The sequence below is a fragment of the Trichoplusia ni genome, chromosome 7 (genome assembly GCF_003590095.1).
Source record: "Trichoplusia ni isolate ovarian cell line Hi5 chromosome 7, tn1, whole genome shotgun sequence".
NCBI lineage: Eukaryota > Metazoa > Arthropoda > Insecta > Lepidoptera > Noctuidae > Trichoplusia > Trichoplusia ni.
In genome coordinates this window covers 3,488,343-3,508,401 of record NC_039484.1, presented here as the reverse complement: position 1 = coordinate 3,508,401, position 20,059 = coordinate 3,488,343, and the positions used below count along the sequence as shown (strand labels likewise).

The window sequence follows — 20,059 nt, the reverse complement described above, 5'->3', positions numbered from 1 at the left end:
TTCGTAGAAAGGCGTTATTTGAAAAAAAAGATTCTCTGCAAAATAATTATCACTTTGCACTGTGAAAACCGAATTAATTTGCGATAGTCTATCGCACAATGTTTTTATTCAAACCTTCATTATTTACTCACAATGCACCTATTTCATTGACCTTATTACTTGTGTCCGATCAATATAATCAATTACAAAAGCTATCAATCCATAACTCGACTGCGATTTATATCAATACCGTGTTTAAATCAATCAGATTCGATTCGTTTGATGTCGTTTGCGGTAGTTTTAGTTCTGAGTAAATAACGACGGGTATCGTATATACATGATTAAGTTTTGAAATGTCACCGCTTGACAAGGTTTTATGCAGGCACTATTGAGCTGATTCATTTGCCTATATTATGAGAAGATTAACAGTTAGAGTATGCAATTAAATAGATGAAGGAAGTCATTTGTGTGGTTGTATGGTTAATTCACTAGATGTGACTTGCAAAATAAGTTTAGATGTTGTTAACTGGTTTTAAACAGAAACAGTATTTAAGTTACCTATAGGTAAATAAGTCTTTAGACAAACTCCAATATTTTAATAAAAAAAATCTGCATCGCTTTTGGAATTAAATTCCCAAAGGTCCTTTGTTATTGATCAAACCACTCTTAATCTTTATGCAGCTCGATCACCCCTAAATTAACAAAGACATTGAAACGCCCAATACAAGTCTGCGATCAATCTATCCGGGCCCACACATCTATCAATCTATTGTAGCTATAAAGGGCGGAGCAGTCAAACCATGAGCTCTTAAAGCAGGATTTGCCGAAGTGGAAGCAAGACGGCGCTATGAAAATGTTAAAGCGTTGTCTCCCTTCCTCAATGGCGCCAGGCCAGTATTGAAATCTCATAGTACAGGCCCTGATCACATCTGATTCTCAATATTTAGGTCAGCCAGCGTTATCCTCATTTGTTGTCCTTTTAATTGAAAGAGATTTTAACTTTGTTTTCCACTTGCGAAAGGGATATTAACGATTGGGTATAGTCGAACCTTCAGCGCAGATTTTAGAATGTTGTTTGTAGATAAGATTTTGTTTTGTACGATTAGATGTATGCTCTAATTATTTTAATTACATTCTTAGATTGTTTTTGTTTATCGACCTTGTTATCATTGTGTGATGTATGAAAGACCCTGAGTATCAAGCGTTTTGAAATCAAATTCAATGTTAGTTAAAGAAACAAAATAAATCAGTATCCAATCAGTTTGACGACATATTGCAAACTATCTACCATACATGCATAATCTATTATCGTCGTATCAACATAAAAGCAATTCTTTTCCTTAGTACGCCATATCGATATGAAAATATTTAGAAAGTACTTCACGCACAAACAGACACAATCGCTCAATAGAGTATGGAAGGAATTCTTGATATGATAGATCATGATATCGATGTCTTACAAAACGTTTTAATACTGGCCTTTAAATAATGCACCCTTAGCAACAACTACTACTCTTTTAAAAGTTGGAAATAATGAAAAAAATATATGGTAGACAAATGGGCTAATACAACCTATATGACAAAAAAAAATGCCCAAACTAATTCACCTAGGGATCGTTTCCACCACCTAGAAAAAGCTGTTTGTCGCTTCGTTCTAACTTTTACTGTTATTTTATAGCCCACACGTGATCATATAATCCTGTCTAAGTCAATAACCTCATGATTATAAATGATTTGTTGCATGCGCGAGCCTTCCATTTCAGTTGCGTTTCCGTCGACTTACATGTGTTGATTACTTAAATAACTGTTTAGAACTGCATGCAATGTAGACTTCACGGTCCAGTGGACGAGTTAACTTGAGATATGCAACACGGGATGTTGCAGTGTTGCGGGCGTTGTGACGGCCTTCGAGATGGTTCGTGTCATTAGTGCGATTGTTTAAATGTCTAGCTAGCACTTCTACGTATCAACGTACGGACGTAATTCACAGATAATGGTAGAAACAACCTTTTAATTTTTCATTCATTCTTATTACTGATTACGATGGCCAGTAATCGCGACAGATCTGGAAGAAAAGGAGAGGCCTTTGCTTATCTGTGGGATCTCACACAGGCTGTAGAGAAAAAAAGACGGTTAAATTTACCTAGATAGATAGAATTTGGGTCAGCGGATCAGGATCCGTTATTTCTGCTCTCTATTTTTGAACCAATAGCAATGTAGTGACTCGGCAAAAAATACTTAACAATCACGACTGCTGAAAATGTCCGTTATAAGTCTAGAAGCCACTGAATTATGCATGCTATTAACAATGAAAAGACTAGAGCATTCAAGTTTTTACATGTCTCGTTTGACTAGAAATTCTTGTAAACCTCTTTATCGGCCTTATAGGAAGGTACAAGATGAATAATCACACGACCCGTGAAGTAGGTCTCGGATGAAGCCATAAACTTGATAAACAGTACATTTTACGGAGTCTAGGTTTGATGCGCGTCAGTCACGCACTTGATAAATCTTTTTATCCTTGTTAGCTTCTTACACTTTCTCTAAATATATTCTTCAGTTTTGATCTGACCGCTTCTGAATTCATATCTTTAGAGTCCAAAATAGGGGCGTGGTTAGTACTTTGTCCTTCATTTTAGTCGTTCTATTTAAACACACACCCGCCGAACCATTACCGCCGCCCACAATGCGTTCGTGACCATCCGCAGTTTAGAGGGCTTAAAACATTTCTATGTGTCAATAAAAACAAATAGTCCAGAGTTCTATTTTAATATGTGACGTCATTTAAGTTTCCTCATAAACCTGTGTCTTCGTACCGAAGCCGTTGGAAATTCCGCCAAGTTTTGAACAACTGACGGCGGTGAATGATGAACTATTTAGAGGAAGGAGGTGGGCAAGAACGCAGCAAACTGGGTTATCTCTTTATTTTACTTGTAGGGTCGTTTTTGTATTAAGAAAGAACCAGAAAGCTTTACTCCTTGAACTGTAATTTTAAGCCATAAGTAATTGAGTGGAAATTATTGAACATGTACGGTCATCCTGCATAACTTATGGATGCCTGGAATAAAATAAAAGATTTCTGTAATGGCCGTACATGTTTGTTAAAAGTCTGACATAATTCCATGGTTTCGCATTAGACAATGAAATCTTAAAAAAAATGTATAAGTTTAAATTGAGTTAGTTGTGCAATTATCAGGAATTAATATGACACAAATAACCGATTGTGGTGGAGAATACCGTTATGGTATATCTAATAAAAATAAAACCTAGATGCCTAGGGCAATGTGTCGCGGATGCAAACGCGACAGGAGCAAAAACAAGTTCCTCTCATATCCTGTATTAGCGAGAGGAGTTAGACCATATACATCGTGTGTATATTGCGTCTAGTAGTCTCTTAGCATGTTTCCACGGAGTTTATCAGTTTACTTCAGCCCATGTCCAAATCCATCATTTCTTTCATATCCACGTCTTTTATGTGAATTTTTAAGGTATAAGTACAATAAAATTATGGCTATTCAAGCATTAAACGTTTCTCTTTTCAGGTATTACTTATTAAAGTGCTTAAGATGGTTAGAAAATCTAAGCAAAGTAACTAAATAGGCCTAGTGAATGCTATCCTATTATGCACAAATCATATTTCGGCAAATGGAATGAATCAAAACAAAAAAAAAAACAGTTTAGCTTTCCGTCCGATTCCAAGATTTCACGTCTTCACGAGAATTTTGCTATAATAATATATTTATAGGTATTCCAACTATCGCCAGTTTCCTCGTGTTTTTCCTCACAATATATGTAATTGTTTGTTTACCAGTTCCGGTAAATTGCGTCGTCTGTTTATCTTCTCGATTCACGTACATGTTACGTATACATTTAATTAAGGACTGATATTAAACTGGAGTATTAAAATAAGCCATTAAAATACATATAATTACGTACAAATCATAGTTTTTTTTAAACATCAGAGGCACGTTAGTTTCGCAGTGTAATCTGTTGTAACTTGCTCATTATGCATTTTACCACAAAGCAAATGCTTTATTTATCTATTTTTAGTGAGGGTGATTCCGCTATTACATAAATACACACAGGTCGTTCGCCCAACCTCGATTACGGCCGGTGCAATTCGACTAAAACGTCGGCGTATAAAAGGTAATCGTAGCTTTTAACTTTAACGGCGGTATAGACTCGCTTCAGTGTTGCCACGCTATGAGCAAACGGCCGACTTTGTATATTTTTGTACGATGTTGTTACCAAATCTCACTGTTGGTACGTCGGACACTGTAATCTATTCGCTCTCATATTATATAGGACGATATCAATAAACAACAGCGAACTAAGAGGCGCTCACATCTGTTAGTATTATATTTGAGATTCATGTTTCAGACTTAAATAAGAAATCTTACCTCAGATGAATTCTTATGTATTTCATAATACTAAATCGCAGACTTATTCAAATTCCCCTATGACTTGCCGAAGGAGCTCGCCCGCAGCAGTTTACATCCCCTAATATTAATAAATTTCCAACTCCCCATCGTTCCCCCTTCTGAGGTCCGAACCCCTCTGGAAATACCGCTTCGGCGGCGCCTTCGCTTGTCATTTATTATTTAAGCCTGTCTGGATGTTACTCAGGCTTGCTCAGTACGGCTAAGTGTCGTTTGACTTGGAATAGCCTGTGAGTGGCTTCATTTTATTAACAGCGGTAGATAGGAGCCTTCGATTGCGCCCGCCTTTCTTGTGTAAGCTACTATCTCACTACGGCCATACCACTGTTCTTCCAATAAGCAAAAGGTAGCATAGATAATACGAGGTGGAACCCTTTTACGTACTTAATGAGGACCCCTTTGTGGTAATACTAGCCGAGATGAGAGGTATCTTTAAGTCTAAGTACATAGAGTAGGTTTTGTTAGCGTAAGGGAACATGTACAAATCTAAGAAAGATACTTAGACTAGGTGTTGCAATCGTTATCAAAAGACAGTATTGTTTAAACCTTTGCTTTCAAATGTATTCATGAAATGAATTCATACAGTCATACTCCACAATCCATGAATACACATAGCTAAAACGATAAAACCCCGAATGAACTGTTCTGTGCAGCAGTCTCTTTGTACAGATTTCGAAAATCGCACGGTTTCAGCATTCGCTACGGACACAGCCCTATAAGTGACTGCCCCTTGTCGTTTCGTACAAACAGGGCATGTGTCTAATGCTCTCCCGTTTTCTTTACGACTACACCTAATGTCTTTTCCCTGTCTTTCGATTTTCCGACTCAGGATAAATACGTCTCACCCGTGATGAATTGATGTACCGAACAAGTTGTTTCAGTCATGCCGAATGCCGAATTAGCTTTCTTGTTTACTATATTCTACTTCATAATATTTTACGTAAATGTATACACATTGCTCTAAAATATTATCTAAGACCTGAGCTTTACTGCCGTAAAAATATGTAAGTTGTATGATGAAATGTTCTCTGTGTTAATCTAGGAATCAATCTACGTCTTCTAAATCCGTTCGCTTGATTTGCCATGATTGAGTATCAAGTGTAATACAAACTGTACGAACTTCCGCATAAGCGTTACGTATTGTTTCTTTTTTGTTTCGGTTAGCGTTACTTCAGAACTTATTCTGCTTCATCGGACAAATATTACGTTTACCAAGCCTATTTCTTTTAGGCGTCGTAATAGTTGATGTGATTGGATAAGGTTGGTTGCTAGTTACGTTATTGGCTCCATAACACTAGTAATAGATTTTTGTTAAGTCTGGAATTTAATCTTGTAATTATTGTGCAGAAATTGAATGGAGGGTGTCCTTCCGATTTTTGAATCGACAATTTGTTAAACCACTTTAATAACAATTTCGATAACTGGCAAAGTTTTTTCGTTATTTATTGTTTTCATATCTCTAGACTAGTCTAGACAATCCATCAACAAGAAATGATTATAACTTTGTTACGCGAACAATAATGGCCACGTTTCTAAATTTACACGTTTTGGTTTAACGACTAAATTCTTTGAAAACGTTTCTTATATGACCCAGAGTTCCCAATAACAATTTTACGGTAATCCCGCTTATTGACGTGTTAATACGTGTGACGTCACAACCGGTTGGCGGCTGTTTGCACGCCATAAATGAGTTTGAACGAAACGGAAATGTACGGTAGACTCACGTTTTATACGATTTCAATAGAGTTTGCATGTTGAGGCGTTGTTTTGAACCCCTTTATTATGAGTAAGCTTTAAAGGTATTTTTTACGGCAGAGAATATTTTATTCACATTTCCTTAGTGCTATTGGATTTGCACAAAACTACGATTTCTTTAAAATGTAACTCAACAAGCGAATTATTTTACAGCTTGGTAATAACTACTCAATAAGCACAAAATTTTATTTATATATTCCTAACACCTGTGTCGTTTCCGCAAACCAATCTCCAATTCGATTTAGTGTTCTGATACTCCCAGCAAACCAACCAAATTTCAATGCAACATTGTGACAAAGAAGCAGAGCTGTATCATACTGTCCAGCCAGACTCACAAATAGCTCCCCGAATATACCGCCCTAATGTTAGCCGTTAGGGGTGAATACCGGATTATTCTAGGCACTGCCCACCTGTGTAGCGACTTGCGTCACTGTATGGAAGCCTGCACTGATTTGCCTTTCTGAATTATGTATTATGTTCCCAGTAACACCCTCAAAGGGTTTCTAGAACACGTGTATTTAGTTTGTTGCTGTAAATTCTTGGTTAGGGGTCGAAGTTTATACCTAAGCTACCTAAACTCTGTAGAGCTATGACGCTACTTCAATACCACTGAACATAACAATATTTATGTTTTTTATTTTTGGAAATCAGTTGATATTAGACTTCTTTCGTTGCAACTATAAACCGAAAGATTCAAAAGAGATGGCTCTTAAATATATTTTAAAACCATTTCTTCAGGAACATAGTCATAGATGAAAGGTTTAAAATATTTAGAAGCCATGTGTAATATACAGTTTTTTAAACTGTCGTCAAAGTACATTACATTATAACAAAATGTATATAACAATCTAATTTATAACAGCCACAATATAAATATTTGCCCTAATTGTTTTCAATATAACAATGTACTTTGGTTTACCTCGTTAGACCGCACCGTGATAGTGTGGACGCATCCCATTATGAAACAGACCTAGGGCTGTACGCAATATGTAATACCAAATTACGTTAAGAAAGTTTACAAAATAACGGCAAATGACGTTTTAACTAGTTCCTTAGCGCGTCCCTTTAAATATTAAAGGTAATATGAGACTGTCACGCATGCGGACACACATTATTTTTCTTGCATTATCGATTTGTATTACAGAATTATCATTGGATGCAACGTGACAGCCCTAAAATGAAACATAAACACTGTTGAACGAGAACACTTACAACAATAACATGGCGAACTAAATTTAGCCACTTGCTGAATAGTTACAAACTCGTAACTTGATTTATGTACTAAAGAAATATAGTGAAAGTTTCACTATTTATAAATATGCTGACCATTTTCCTTAATTCTTCATCTAAACAAAGTTGGTGTACTGACCACTGCAGTGGTGGCCGAGGAAAATTTCAATCGCCCAAATGTATGGAAACGACATATTCTCATAAATCACGCGAGTATGCTACTAGAACTTGTCACTCCCACATACTTCAGCGATTCGGTCTAGTCGTAGTAAAATACTTGTCCATGGGTAAGACAAAATTATGCCCAGTTTTCACCAACACAGCCTTTTTCACTACGCCATAAGGTCGATTTTCGCAAGTCATCATTGCACCGTCACACGTCTTTGGCCGTCGTTCGTCGGTTGTGCAACGCTGACGCAACGCAGGACAATCGCAGCTGAAAACAATGGCCGAGATAATGACGGCCCGTGAGATACAAAGCCTTCGTCCTTCACATTTTAATAGCGGCACTTTTTATGTTTTATTGAGCATAGAAAACTCTTTCGGTGTTATGAAATGGCGGTTAATGTTTGACGATGATCATATGTTGCTTTTAATTTGAAAATGATAAAATAATTAAAATAAACAAAGTATAGTTAACGTTACTTACCAGTATTTGAATTTGGCATTTCTATTTCGAACTTTGTAAGTTGCACATTATTCGGTCTTTACAAATTTACACGTTATTTTCATATCTATACTAATATATAAAGCTGAAGAGTTTGTTTGTTTGTTTGAACGCACTAATCTCAGGAACTACTGGTCCAAATTGAAAAATTCTTTTTGTGTTTAATAGACCATTCATCGAGGAAGGCTTTAGGCTATAAACCATCACGCTGCGACTAATAGGCGCGAAGATACAATGGAAAATGAGAAAAAAACAGGGCAGGTATAAATCATAACTTATATCTTCTACCCACGGGGACGAAGTCGCGGGCAACAGCTAGTCTCTTATACATATAGAATAAAATACTAAGAAAATTATCACTACTAGGTGAGACATTCCGAAACCCTAATTCCTAAAACTAGACTTACATATTATTAACAACCTACAACAATAGTTCAGCACTATAAAATAAAAATAAAGGATTGAACAGCACAGCGGAGTGGTTCGGTGATTTTACTCGTGCGTGCCAACAAGCTCACCTATTCCAGTATAATCATAAACTATATTAATCATGGAGAACTGGAGTTATTGGGAAACGGTTATATTAACACTGAGGCTATCTATAAACGTCATTGATTCATCATTCAACTCTTAAAGTGCTAATGTTGCAGTAATTGTGAATGCAAAACCGCGCTTCCCGATGTAGAACGGCGTCCCTTTTCCACATCTGCTACTGTCTTATTTCCCAATGTTTTGGTAAGCACTTAAAAAGTGTCCTTGAATTGCAAGGGTTACTAACAACCCTATGTTAAAATATCCCCTTTGCTCCACGCTTGTAAGGGGTGAAAATATAAGCAATGAAACTACGAATGTGCATCAGGAAAGAGTATTTTCATAACATACGTATATCAGTCTAGTAAGCATTTTATGTCGTTAAACTTTGGACAAAAAATAAGATTATGCTAAATAACCTTAATATTGTATTTGCAAATAAATCAGTGTCAAATAATGACATGCAGACCGTGAACTTTTAATATAGGATCTCTACTAAACGACACACCTCGTTTCACAAATATCGTGTCAGAAAATCCTTTAGCTATAGCTAAAGGATATACTCTATAAAGAACAAGAGAACTTGTACATTCATATACCTGTACAACGAACAGTTTAGCTATCCAGAATTACATCTAGATACTAGGAGTCCTAGAACCGCATGCTTCCCATCGGCCCGATCGATCGCAACCAGTCAACTTCCAGGAATTATCCCGGTAATTGGATGATGGCTGTCAACGTTGCCCGCTCGGCGGCTCGGCGTGTTCATGCGTACTAGGGCCCTCCTGTCAAACCGTACCGACTGCCACCGCGCATGCGCCAACATTGACCGCTGTGCCTCGCCACCGCCACCCGAACGATATACGGATATCAGGCATTAGAACACCTCGATTCTCATTTGTTTTAGATAAATCTTCACCAAACATTGATGTAAGTTGTATTATTAACATATATTTGTAAGTGGAAACGTGTTTCGAGTGATTGTGCTAGATATTTTAGTGTGCAGAGGTAATATGGTAGCTAGTCGGACCGGGAGTGTACCAGTGACAATGATTGTTGCATAGCCTCGTTGTCTGAGTATTCCAGTGCATTTTCCCGTCATATTCTACGTTTTAGGACTAATGTTTTAGTTACAAAGTGGTTTTATAACAAGTGTTCAGTAAGTCGCGGATGTTTTGTGTGAGTTAGTGAATAAGATAGACATTTTTGTACAATGGTGCCTTTCCCATAATGTATGCGGTACATCAGTACTTTATGCTCATAGGGAGGGTGTAATTACGAATCAACATCAACGCATAGTGTAATTTCTTTAGTATAAATAAGAGATTTATCAAAGAGTTATGGTGTTATATCGGCATAACGACGATTTCCTCAAATTTCTTGTATAGTTAATTTATAATGCTTTTTTTATTATGCAGGTCGGAGCGTTGCGTGTGTTTTGTACGCGGCGCGCGGTTGTCGAGCGGTCGGTACGTTTGAGAAGCCAGGGGCAACGCGGGAAATATGAACGAATTAGATAGCCTGCGCCAGGAGGCGGAAACGCTAAAGAATGCCATCAGGGTGAGTACACCATGTTTACTTTAAATATCTATTTTGATTCTCTGTCTCCCTCATTCTTTTCGATTCTCGGACTCCTGACTTGTAGTTACACATAGGTACCATAGGTACAGTCCTCAAACAATAATTTTGTAACTGATTGTGTCAATAAAGTAGTTTATAATTTATTAAATTGACGGTATGCATTTTCTATAAGACATAACATTAAAAAAAAAACAAGTTAATTCTTTTGTGCGAGCACGAGTCACTCCTTTAAATAAGTTGACAACTATTTTTTTCACTATGTTAGGTTTTAAAAATGCCGAAAGTTTATAGCCGATACGTAAGACGGGAGAAAAGGGCGTTTCACACAAGTTTGTCGCTTAGTAACAAAAAAGTTAAGTTTTTGCTCCGACTATCCTGGGTCTCTAAGGAAAATCAATAGCAAAATATTTATTAATCATGCAATAAATTCAAAACTTATGAAAAATCTTTTTCAATAAATATTCACAAAACCACATGTCAACTCAATATGTAATAGATCTGAAGAGAAGGTTTAAAGTGTATAGGCTGCTTTAAATGCTCTAATCCTATGAAATATTCTTGTGAATCCTCAGGATGCGAGGAAGGCGGCGTGCGACACGTCGCTCGCACAAGCGACGGCGAACCTCGAGCCGATCGGCCGCATACAGATGCGCACGCGCAGGACGCTGCGTGGACATCTCGCCAAGATCTACGCCATGCACTGGGGTAGCGATTCGAGGTAAGGAACATAACACGGATTTAAGTCTTCAGTACACACAGCTCATGAAACATGCGGTTCCCTATGTCATAAAACTCACTATGGGGATCTAGCACGTCTGAAAACGATGTGACGGTCCTGTAAGTGTAGTCGGGATGTTCAACTCGCTAATGCATAATTTTTTTTCTTTAAAAAAAAAACGACTGTTGCATGTTCCCAGTTTCTTCAATCAGACTGTAACTTCAACTTTACCTGAGAATCAAACTGAACATTTCTAGGAAGAAGAGTTTTTGAAATTAATAGTCATCAAATTGTGCAAAGTAGCTAACTAAAACACAAGAAACGCATTTCAGAGAGCAGGTTTCAACAATCTTAAAATGCTATTCCTATCATACTCCTGAATCTCTTTATACAAAAATATTTCCAAATAAATAAATGTTTTGTTGCGGTTTTCAATAATTTTTAAACAAATTCACAGAGTATGTTTACCGTTCATACAATATTTTAATACCTAAAACGGCATACACAACAAAGAAATGACTCGGTCAAAGGTAAATCTTTAACCGATGACGCGTCAAACAATCGTGATTCGTGACCGAAACTGTTGAGATGTCATCGAGGTTTACGATGCGATGTGTATCGTTAACTGACCTATTTATTAAGGAAACTTCACGTCACGAACTCATGACACGATCAGCACTACTGAGTTGTTGAGGCAATATCGAGATGCTTGTAACGTGTGATAGAGATTCTTGTAGAATCAAGATGGTCTGTCAGTTTTATTGATAGACTTTTGGATGAGACTAATAATAAAAGAAGGGAAATGAAAACAGGAACTGATTTTTTTTATTATGGAAACTGGTACTTGCATTTTAATAATGAAGAAGTTTGTATGTTTCTAAACTGATCAATGATTTAAGATCATTACCTTTGTCCTTCCACTGGTAGGCCTCTGCTTAGGCTTCCCCTTTCTCGTGACAATTTCTACGGTCCTGATTTTTTTTACCCGGGGAAATCTTCATGGACTTTCTATACCGGACTCTTACCGGCCATAACCACCAGAGGGCAAACAGGCAAACTCCTGCAATTATTTCTAAGCTCCTGTGCTAGCCATGTAGGCTATAGTGACCAGTGGATATTGCAACACCTGTAAGCCTGGATCTGCAATAAAACCAATGAAAACCACCGAAACACTTAAATAGTTCAAAAATTAAATTAGTCAAATAAACACCCCAAACTAAGAAACCCAATAATGAATTCATCGAACTTAGGTACTACTTGAATAATAATACCGACCTTGTAGTCTGATTTAGGAAAGACAAAATAGGACAGAATAGGATTTTTACACTTTAAATGTAAAGAGATAGAAAACCATGCAGAACGGCATTCCGATTATAATACTCTTATTTAGCAATGTGTGACGCTCACAGTTCCTGGCCAACAATAATAAAACTCTAAATTTATAAACATATTGTTTGTTTTGACTCATGAGCTAATCTATTTCTTATAAATATGTCATCAATGTGAATGTAAGCTTTATATCAACGAGTAGCGGAGATAGAAGGATATTTCAAAATAACCGCTATTTTTGACTAGGAATATGATTTTGTAGCTACAATTAGAAAGTTTCCAAGGACTCAGTATTAGTCTTTAGTTTTGCCGGAAGCAGTCAGAATGTGAATAGCGATTCTGTAAAACTGGCAAAAAAACGATTAGAGTTAAATGATTTAAGACTGTATTTAACAATTTATGTACACGAGTAATTTAAAGTAACCATGTAACAAAATCATCGAACAGCATAAAGCATGCAAAAAAGAAAGAGTATATAACAAAAATACAAGTTATTTATTTTCTTAGTAAGGGAGAAATTAAATGGAAACAAAAAATAACAGGGAGTTAATGCAATAAACAAGAATAACTATATCGACGTGCAATAAACAACTGAATATAATATATATTTAAATTTTATAACAAACAAACGATTTTATTGTTTTTTTATAAAGTATAAGTAATGTTAATATAACTACGAAACAAATTAATGACATATATTCGCAGTCACAGACATACAATAAAACAGACAAAAGGACTTATTACTAAACGTATATTACTCACTTTTTCCTTGTGATAGGAAAGGAAATACCTAAACAATTACTTACTCATTCAAAATGTTACCTTATTCATAATGTAATAAAGAAGAATTTAAATCGTTGTTTTGTTTAGACGAGTCACAATAGTCAGTACCTGACAATTTGTGACGTTATTCTTCAGTCTGTTGAAAGACTTTGCACTATAATCATTATAATTTAGTAATTGATCTCCTATGCATCGCTGGTTAAGTCTTGTCCTCGTAAACTGGGACATTTTACCTATTGAGGATGGTTTGTGGCTAAAAACATACAGTTACCAAATCTATAATGAAAATGAATGTAGAAAATTGAATAAAATAAATAAAGTGGAAATTAGACAAACCACGCCCTTGCATTAAAGTTTCAGCAGATATAATTTGATCAAAATAAAACATTACACCAAGTCGCTTTTGTTCCTTTACCTACAAATTAATGTTTATTTTTTCTATTTAATAAGCATACTTAAAGAATTCCTTGGCCCTGGATAAGGTAAAGAGTGGTGCCTCAACACAAATCAGTTAATACCACAGGACTTTTAAAATTTTCGGAGGCCAAACTGGAACACTTTCGCACGTTACAGTTACAATCAATATTAAACTTATCTAACCTATTGTTATTTTGTTCCAGAAACCTGGTGTCTGCCAGCCAGGACGGCAAGCTAATCGTGTGGGACAGCCACACGACCAACAAGGTGCACGCGATCCCGCTGCGCTCGAGCTGGGTCATGACCTGCGCGTACGCGCCCTCCGGCTCCTACGTGGCGTGCGGCGGCTTAGACAACATATGCTCCATCTACAGGTAACATACACAACTAATGCATCTTCCCTCTTCATGTATTAGCAACACTTTGAATCTGATATATTATACTACGTTTATGTTTAGTTCTGTTCCATTCAATAAAGTGTTGTTCTATTTTCCGTTACAAAGTATAAAAATCCAGTAATTATATGTAAGTGTTATTTAAAAAAATATTTGTATTAATCATTTGGGTGACATTTACTGTACAGAAAAATGCCCGTAAATAAATGAGATAAAAAGAAGTATAAAATCATTGCCACCTCTCATCATTGCCTGTAACCGTATCTAAGCCATGTGGTCGCGTGTTCCAGCCTCAAGACCCGCGAGGGCAACGTGCGCGTGTCCCGCGAGCTGCCGGGACACTCCGGCTACCTGTCGTGCTGCCGTTTCCTCGATGACAACCAAATTCTGACCAGCTCGGGGGATATGACCTGGTCAGTACACTCTCAATACTCAATCATTTATTGCAATTTATATGTTACAGAGATGGTAATGATAACAGTTACAGATCAATATGGACCCTCAGTCTCTGTTATGATAGGTACAGCAACGTAACATAGCCGGTTATGCTGAATGGCATAACCATAGTTTTGTTTGAGTTAGATATGCAGTCTACACCTCAAACCAACACATCACAGGCATTTGTCCAAGTTATACGAAATGAAATGCAAAAGCATACTACTAACGACATTGCGTGCAAGGTAACGAAATAGCTTTACGGTTGTATTCAGAAACTGTTCTGATTGCGATTTTGCCCGTAGGTGACATACTGTTATGTAATTATCAAGTCAGCTTTAACGATAAATGAACATTTTCACATCGTCATTTAGGAAAAGGTCACCTAACTTGCCATATTAGGAACAGGATACTGTTTTGTCTATAGTTCGCGTTTGAACAATACCTTCCTTAAGTAGTTAGAAAAAAAAACGACTTAAAACTGTTTGACACGATTTTAAACAAAAGATCAACCAATCATTGTGTTCGCGCAACAAATCGATTATAATTCTTATATTAACATAGCATGAATGAGGAATGCGTGTAATCACTCAATTTGTAATGTTTCATGTGAATTAAACTCCTAATTACTTCGAGTTAATTATAGAATCGCGACAATTGTTACATGCAATAAAATGCTTGGATGAAATCCGGATATATGATGTAACTATTGTAGTTGCTATAGGTGAATGCAATATAGAATGTAACTCAGATGTTCTTTTTGCGTAGGTGCGAAAATTTAAAGCAATTAAACAGAATGATTTTTCAATATTCGCTTTGTCATATCCGTAACAATCTGTATTTTGCGGTTTTGTCAACAGATAAAAAGACTCGTCAAATCTAATTGGAATACTTTCTTGAATGTGTGTATACATGTATTAGTGCCTATTTTAAAATTCTAAAATGTATTATGGAATTAAAACATTTTATTTTTTATGGTACGTACTTAATCATACAACGGCGTACAGGTCTCCCTCCTTGATTTCTTAATATTGATCTGTCCTTAATTGTCGATGTTTGTTATCACCTTATCCCTGAGCCGTTGTGTTGTCCCGGCAGTGCCCTGTGGGACATAGAGACAGGTCAGCAGTGCGGCCAGTTCACGGGCCACACGGGCGACGTGATGTCGCTGTCGCTGGCGCCCGACCAGCGCACCTTCGTGTCGGGCGCCTGCGACGCGTCCGCCAAGCTCTGGGACATCCGCGACTGCGCCTGCAAGCAGACCTTCCCCGGACACGAGAGCGACATCAACGCGGTCACGGTACGTACTGCCACACTGTGAGGACAGCCCCATCACCTCACTATGTTGCGTCCATAAAAAGCTTTCATAGTGTGTACAAACTGAGTGGGCTTAACTACAAAATATAAAAAGAGGGCAAATATATGCAGAGATTTCCAACAGGAGGTCATACATTACGACCGACATACATTTCAAGTTATTATTTTATTAAGTCTAAATCTTTCCTAATAGTATTGCTGCTTACATAATTTCTTGTGAATTTGTTGATCCTTTATTCTCTTTCAAATTGTAAGCCTACAAGAACTGTTTAAGTAGACTCACCTCCACCCTTGTCCCTGTACAGTTCTTCCCGTCCGGGTTCGCGTTCGCGACGGGCTCTGACGACGCGACGTGCCGCATGTTCGACATCCGCGCCGACCAGGAGCTGGCGATGTACTCGCACGACAACATCATCTGCGGGATCACCAGCGTGGCCTTCAGCAAGTCCGGCCGTCTGCTGCTCGCCGGCTACGACGACTTCAACTGCAACGTCTGGGACTCCATGAAGAGCGAACGCGCCGGTAACTTACATTTTTATTGTTATTTGGTGTTTCTTCATGAAACTAGACTCGAAAACCCAATAAACTTCACAGTAAAGAGCCCTTTGGCCAGCAGTAGGACATTCACGCCCTTTGAACAACTTAGGTTAAACATGTGTATACCCAGAATTGAATAGGACAACTCAATAAAAACTTGATTTCTGATTATGATCCTTTTTTATGTTATTCATATAGAAAGATGGTGCCTAAATCTACTGTCCAGGGGCAGTTGCTAAACATAATGTAGCATATAACTAGAGTTTTAAGTCGGCATATGATAATTTGGTTTGTAACTGTGATATTGTTTCGCAGGCATCCTGGCGGGCCACGACAACCGCGTGTCGTGCCTCGGCGTGACGGAGAACGGCATGGCCGTGGCCACCGGCTCCTGGGACTCGTTCCTGCGCATCTGGAACTAAACCCTCCCCCGCCTCCCGCTCCCCCCCCTCCCGCCTCCCGCACCCGACACGCTCCGCCACCTCCCCGCACTACGTATGGGCGCCATGCCCGCCTGCGAACACATTTTAGAAATATTAACAACAGCAACTCATACATTATCAAATTCAAAACTTATTTGATAATCACTATAGTTAATAATTCTAAAATATCTCGAATGTTTCCGACTGTTACGATGTCAGCAGACAGTTCGCTTGTCATATCTTGAACGTTAAAGCGTTGGTGGTGGGCCCTCAGTCTAGCCTGTGACGTCACGGACCGTTTCTAGTTTTATATTCGATATCAAACGCGGTGTGTGAATGTGTTAGCTTCTGTCTTACCTTTGATGGTCCGTTTCCTTGTTCCTTTCGACCGTCAGCATTGAATGATCAATGAGTAGAATCAATTTATAAAACTGAACCGAAATGGTCTTTATATGTTCTTGTAAGAAATGTTTGGGGCGGCTGTTACAGTGTCTGTTAATACTACAACATGATCCTAAGACTAGTCCCGTCACCCTGCGGTTGGAAGTTGCGTACGATCTGAACATGCACAAATGTGTACTGTCGTGTTGTGTTGTGAATAATATTGTAAACAAGTTTGCGCGTACACACAATTTAAATAGATGCGCAGTTTGGCGAACAAACGCACAATACCGTACGATACAGCCGCGACACGGGACTCCACCCGACACAACTCGCTTTATTTATTTATAATTATAATTTCTAACAATATTAAAAGCATTTAAACAACTTTTAGGGAGGTATGTAGTTTACATGTGTATGTATGTGTGTGCGTTATAAATGTGCGCGCGTGTGTGCGTGTGTGTTTACTGATCCATTGTTCATTGCATAACGTTTATATAATTATATATTGGATAATGATGTAATGATATATTAACGATAGACGCTGGAGACCTTTCCGCGGAGGGGTCAAGGCTGCCGGAATAATTTTCTGTTTATTGGTAAGTTTATTTAATTTATAGTCTCGTGTAATTTTCATTTATTTATGACAGTTAACTTCAATGTAGTCGTATCGTAGAGAAGCTCTTATATTATTTTCTGTGGCACTCTGCTGATGTTTCAATATAAATGTATATGACTTTTTAATGTAGTGTTTTCACTTTCACCGATCATGAAATTGTACAGTGTGTTAATTCAGCAATACTCAGTGCTTATGACAGATTCCAATGAAAATACCGCTAAAGTTTACTCTGTACAAGTTTTATTTATTTCATCTGTCAGTATTCACATTTCACAGTATATTGATGATTGCTGCTTTAATCAGCCACTGAGGTACTCTAAGGGCCGCATGACTGACAAGTCTCTGTTTGGGTTTCAGGTGACGTCTTCGCACAACAGAATGTCGTACAACTTATAAAAAAAAACTATAATTAAAGAACCAAATATTAATTATAAATGTATCTATGCGTAACTTATTAAATGAGAACATAATTTTCGTTTCTCGTCACTTTAATGTAATCCTTACGTGGTTGAGCTATTATGTATTTATTATATGTTTTAGATTAGTCAACACACCGGTTTGTTATAAGTAAAACGAGATTTTACTGATCTCCATTGACGAAAGGAAAAATCATTTTTTGTACCTTCATAAGGACGTTTACACATGAACTCGACGCGTTTAACACGTTTCTCACGCACAACTCTCCACGGCTCGCTATACACGCCTGCACTGTTTGTGTGTAAACGTCTTTATCTTGATGTTCACGAATTATTGTTAACTGAGATCTAAATCTTAATCTAGGCTTTAAGCGTACAATTACAATGATTTATACTTTGACATGCAATATAATTTATCTATATCCAATATAATTTCGTATCATTATCCCTTGATTGCACTGAAAACTGCTTGTTGGAATGATACAGGCGTTCATTTTGTTAGACGGGTATACTTGTCCCTCGGGATTATCACAAGGTTTGTGTCGACTAATGCTTGGTCTGTATGATTCTATCAAGTTTGCTTGGTAACACAAATTAACGATCCATTGGCTTCCGTCAGCAGGACGTTGTCAAAGCTGAGATTGAATGTGCAGCGATAGCGCTGTGCCGTAAAATAGATGCATTTTATTTCTCTCCATTCCTTTATTTGGCGTAGTGACGACTTATTTCTTGTGTAAAAATTGTTTGAATTCAATCCTAGTGGTTGATCGTGGTGAGTCTGAGCCACATCATCGCGGGCTGTATTGATAACCATTAATGTTCCGGTTTGAAATGAACTTAAACATTCAAATCAAGTTTTTTTGCGCGAGACTAACTTGGCGAGTGCGGTACAGAGAGTATACTAACTGTAATCAAACGTAGCAGAAAGTGGCTTAATTTTAGTTTGTTCTAGTCTAAAATGTATGTATTATTGATGGCTAACGGAAACCTTGGGGAGTCCAGCATAAACGCAGGAAATGAGATATGATCTGTAGTGATGTGGGGTGTGATCCGTCTGGAGACTAATGTAAGAGTGTTAGGTCTCGCGTAAATAAGCAGGAATCATCATCATTATGCACTATTTTATATGTTTATACTGCTATAACTATGATTAAATGTTGACGCCATGTTTAAATCACATTAAAACCTCAAACCAACCAAATAAACTCAACTCATTGAGTGAACTTTCCTCGATGACGTAGTATATCCGAGTTTATTTTTGGTATTGCCATTTAATGTAATGTAAATATGTTTCAACTCATCTAATAGTACTTAGTCCGTCTTCGATACGTTTTGAAACGTTTAAATACCCTGTGAAACAATTTTCAATCATAGATGGTTAATTTTAAAATAAGAGTAAACGGTAGCGTTTTTAATGTCATATAAGGGTTATCATGTAAAATTTTTCGCGCCAGGTTCGCTCGTATTCCCACACAGATAATTATGATCTATAATCCCTTGAGAATCAACACACCGGACGAGACAAGATCAAACCATCGTCCTAAGTTCATATAACTAGACTAAGCTAGCTTTAGGTACGTAAGAATTAATATACATGAATAAAATAATAGGCATTTGTAACTCGAACATTCTGTGTTGCTAACTGCAAAAATTGGATGCCAATATTTTTTTTGTAACACTTAGTTATATTCGTTGCAGTATTTGTTGGGATTTTAAGCACAAAATATTTTATAATTATTGTTTGTCGGCTTTTTAATTATACAATCGATGAATGGTTGTCGCGCTATTCTTTTTAATTTTTGTTTTAAATTAAGCCTTTTTGTCTTAGATAGGTTATATTATAGATGTTTGTATTAGGCAGACGAGGTCAGGAGTGGCGTCTATGAGAGCTAATGGTATCGATATGCTTTTGAAATTTATCGATAAATAAACACAATATAATCAATTTCATTTCTATAGTTTGTCGTGCTCAATTATCATAATATTTATATTGCACAAAGGCGGAAACTAATCAACTTAAATAATTTCAACAATAAAAGCTCTAAAGACAAACAGGTGAATGTATTTAAATAAAAAAAAAATGGCATATCAAACAAATGCTCCGCCAT

At 37.2% G+C, this 20,059-nt stretch overlaps 1 protein-coding gene across 2 annotated transcripts in view; it reads left to right on the top strand.

Annotated features, from left to right (window-relative positions):
- LOC113496053 (guanine nucleotide-binding protein G(I)/G(S)/G(T) subunit beta-1) overlaps positions 1 to 19,675 on the top strand; it is a 29,383-nt gene extending 9,708 nt beyond the window's left edge. For both annotated transcript variants that reach the window (XM_026875122.1, XM_026875123.1), the window contains exons 2-9: positions 10,020 to 10,161; positions 10,755 to 10,900; positions 13,633 to 13,803; positions 14,115 to 14,237; positions 15,358 to 15,559; positions 15,882 to 16,098; positions 16,429 to 17,515; positions 17,893 to 19,675. In XM_026875122.1, coding sequence (XP_026730923.1) covers positions 10,105 to 10,161; positions 10,755 to 10,900; positions 13,633 to 13,803; positions 14,115 to 14,237; positions 15,358 to 15,559; positions 15,882 to 16,098; positions 16,429 to 16,535 — 1,023 coding nt within the window. In that variant the 5' untranslated portion in view covers positions 10,020 to 10,104 and the 3' untranslated portion in view covers positions 16,536 to 17,515; positions 17,893 to 19,675. The remainder of the gene's footprint in view (positions 1 to 10,019; positions 10,162 to 10,754; positions 10,901 to 13,632; positions 13,804 to 14,114; positions 14,238 to 15,357; positions 15,560 to 15,881; positions 16,099 to 16,428; positions 17,516 to 17,892) is intronic.
- The last annotated feature ends 384 nt before the right edge of the window (positions 19,676 to 20,059 follow it).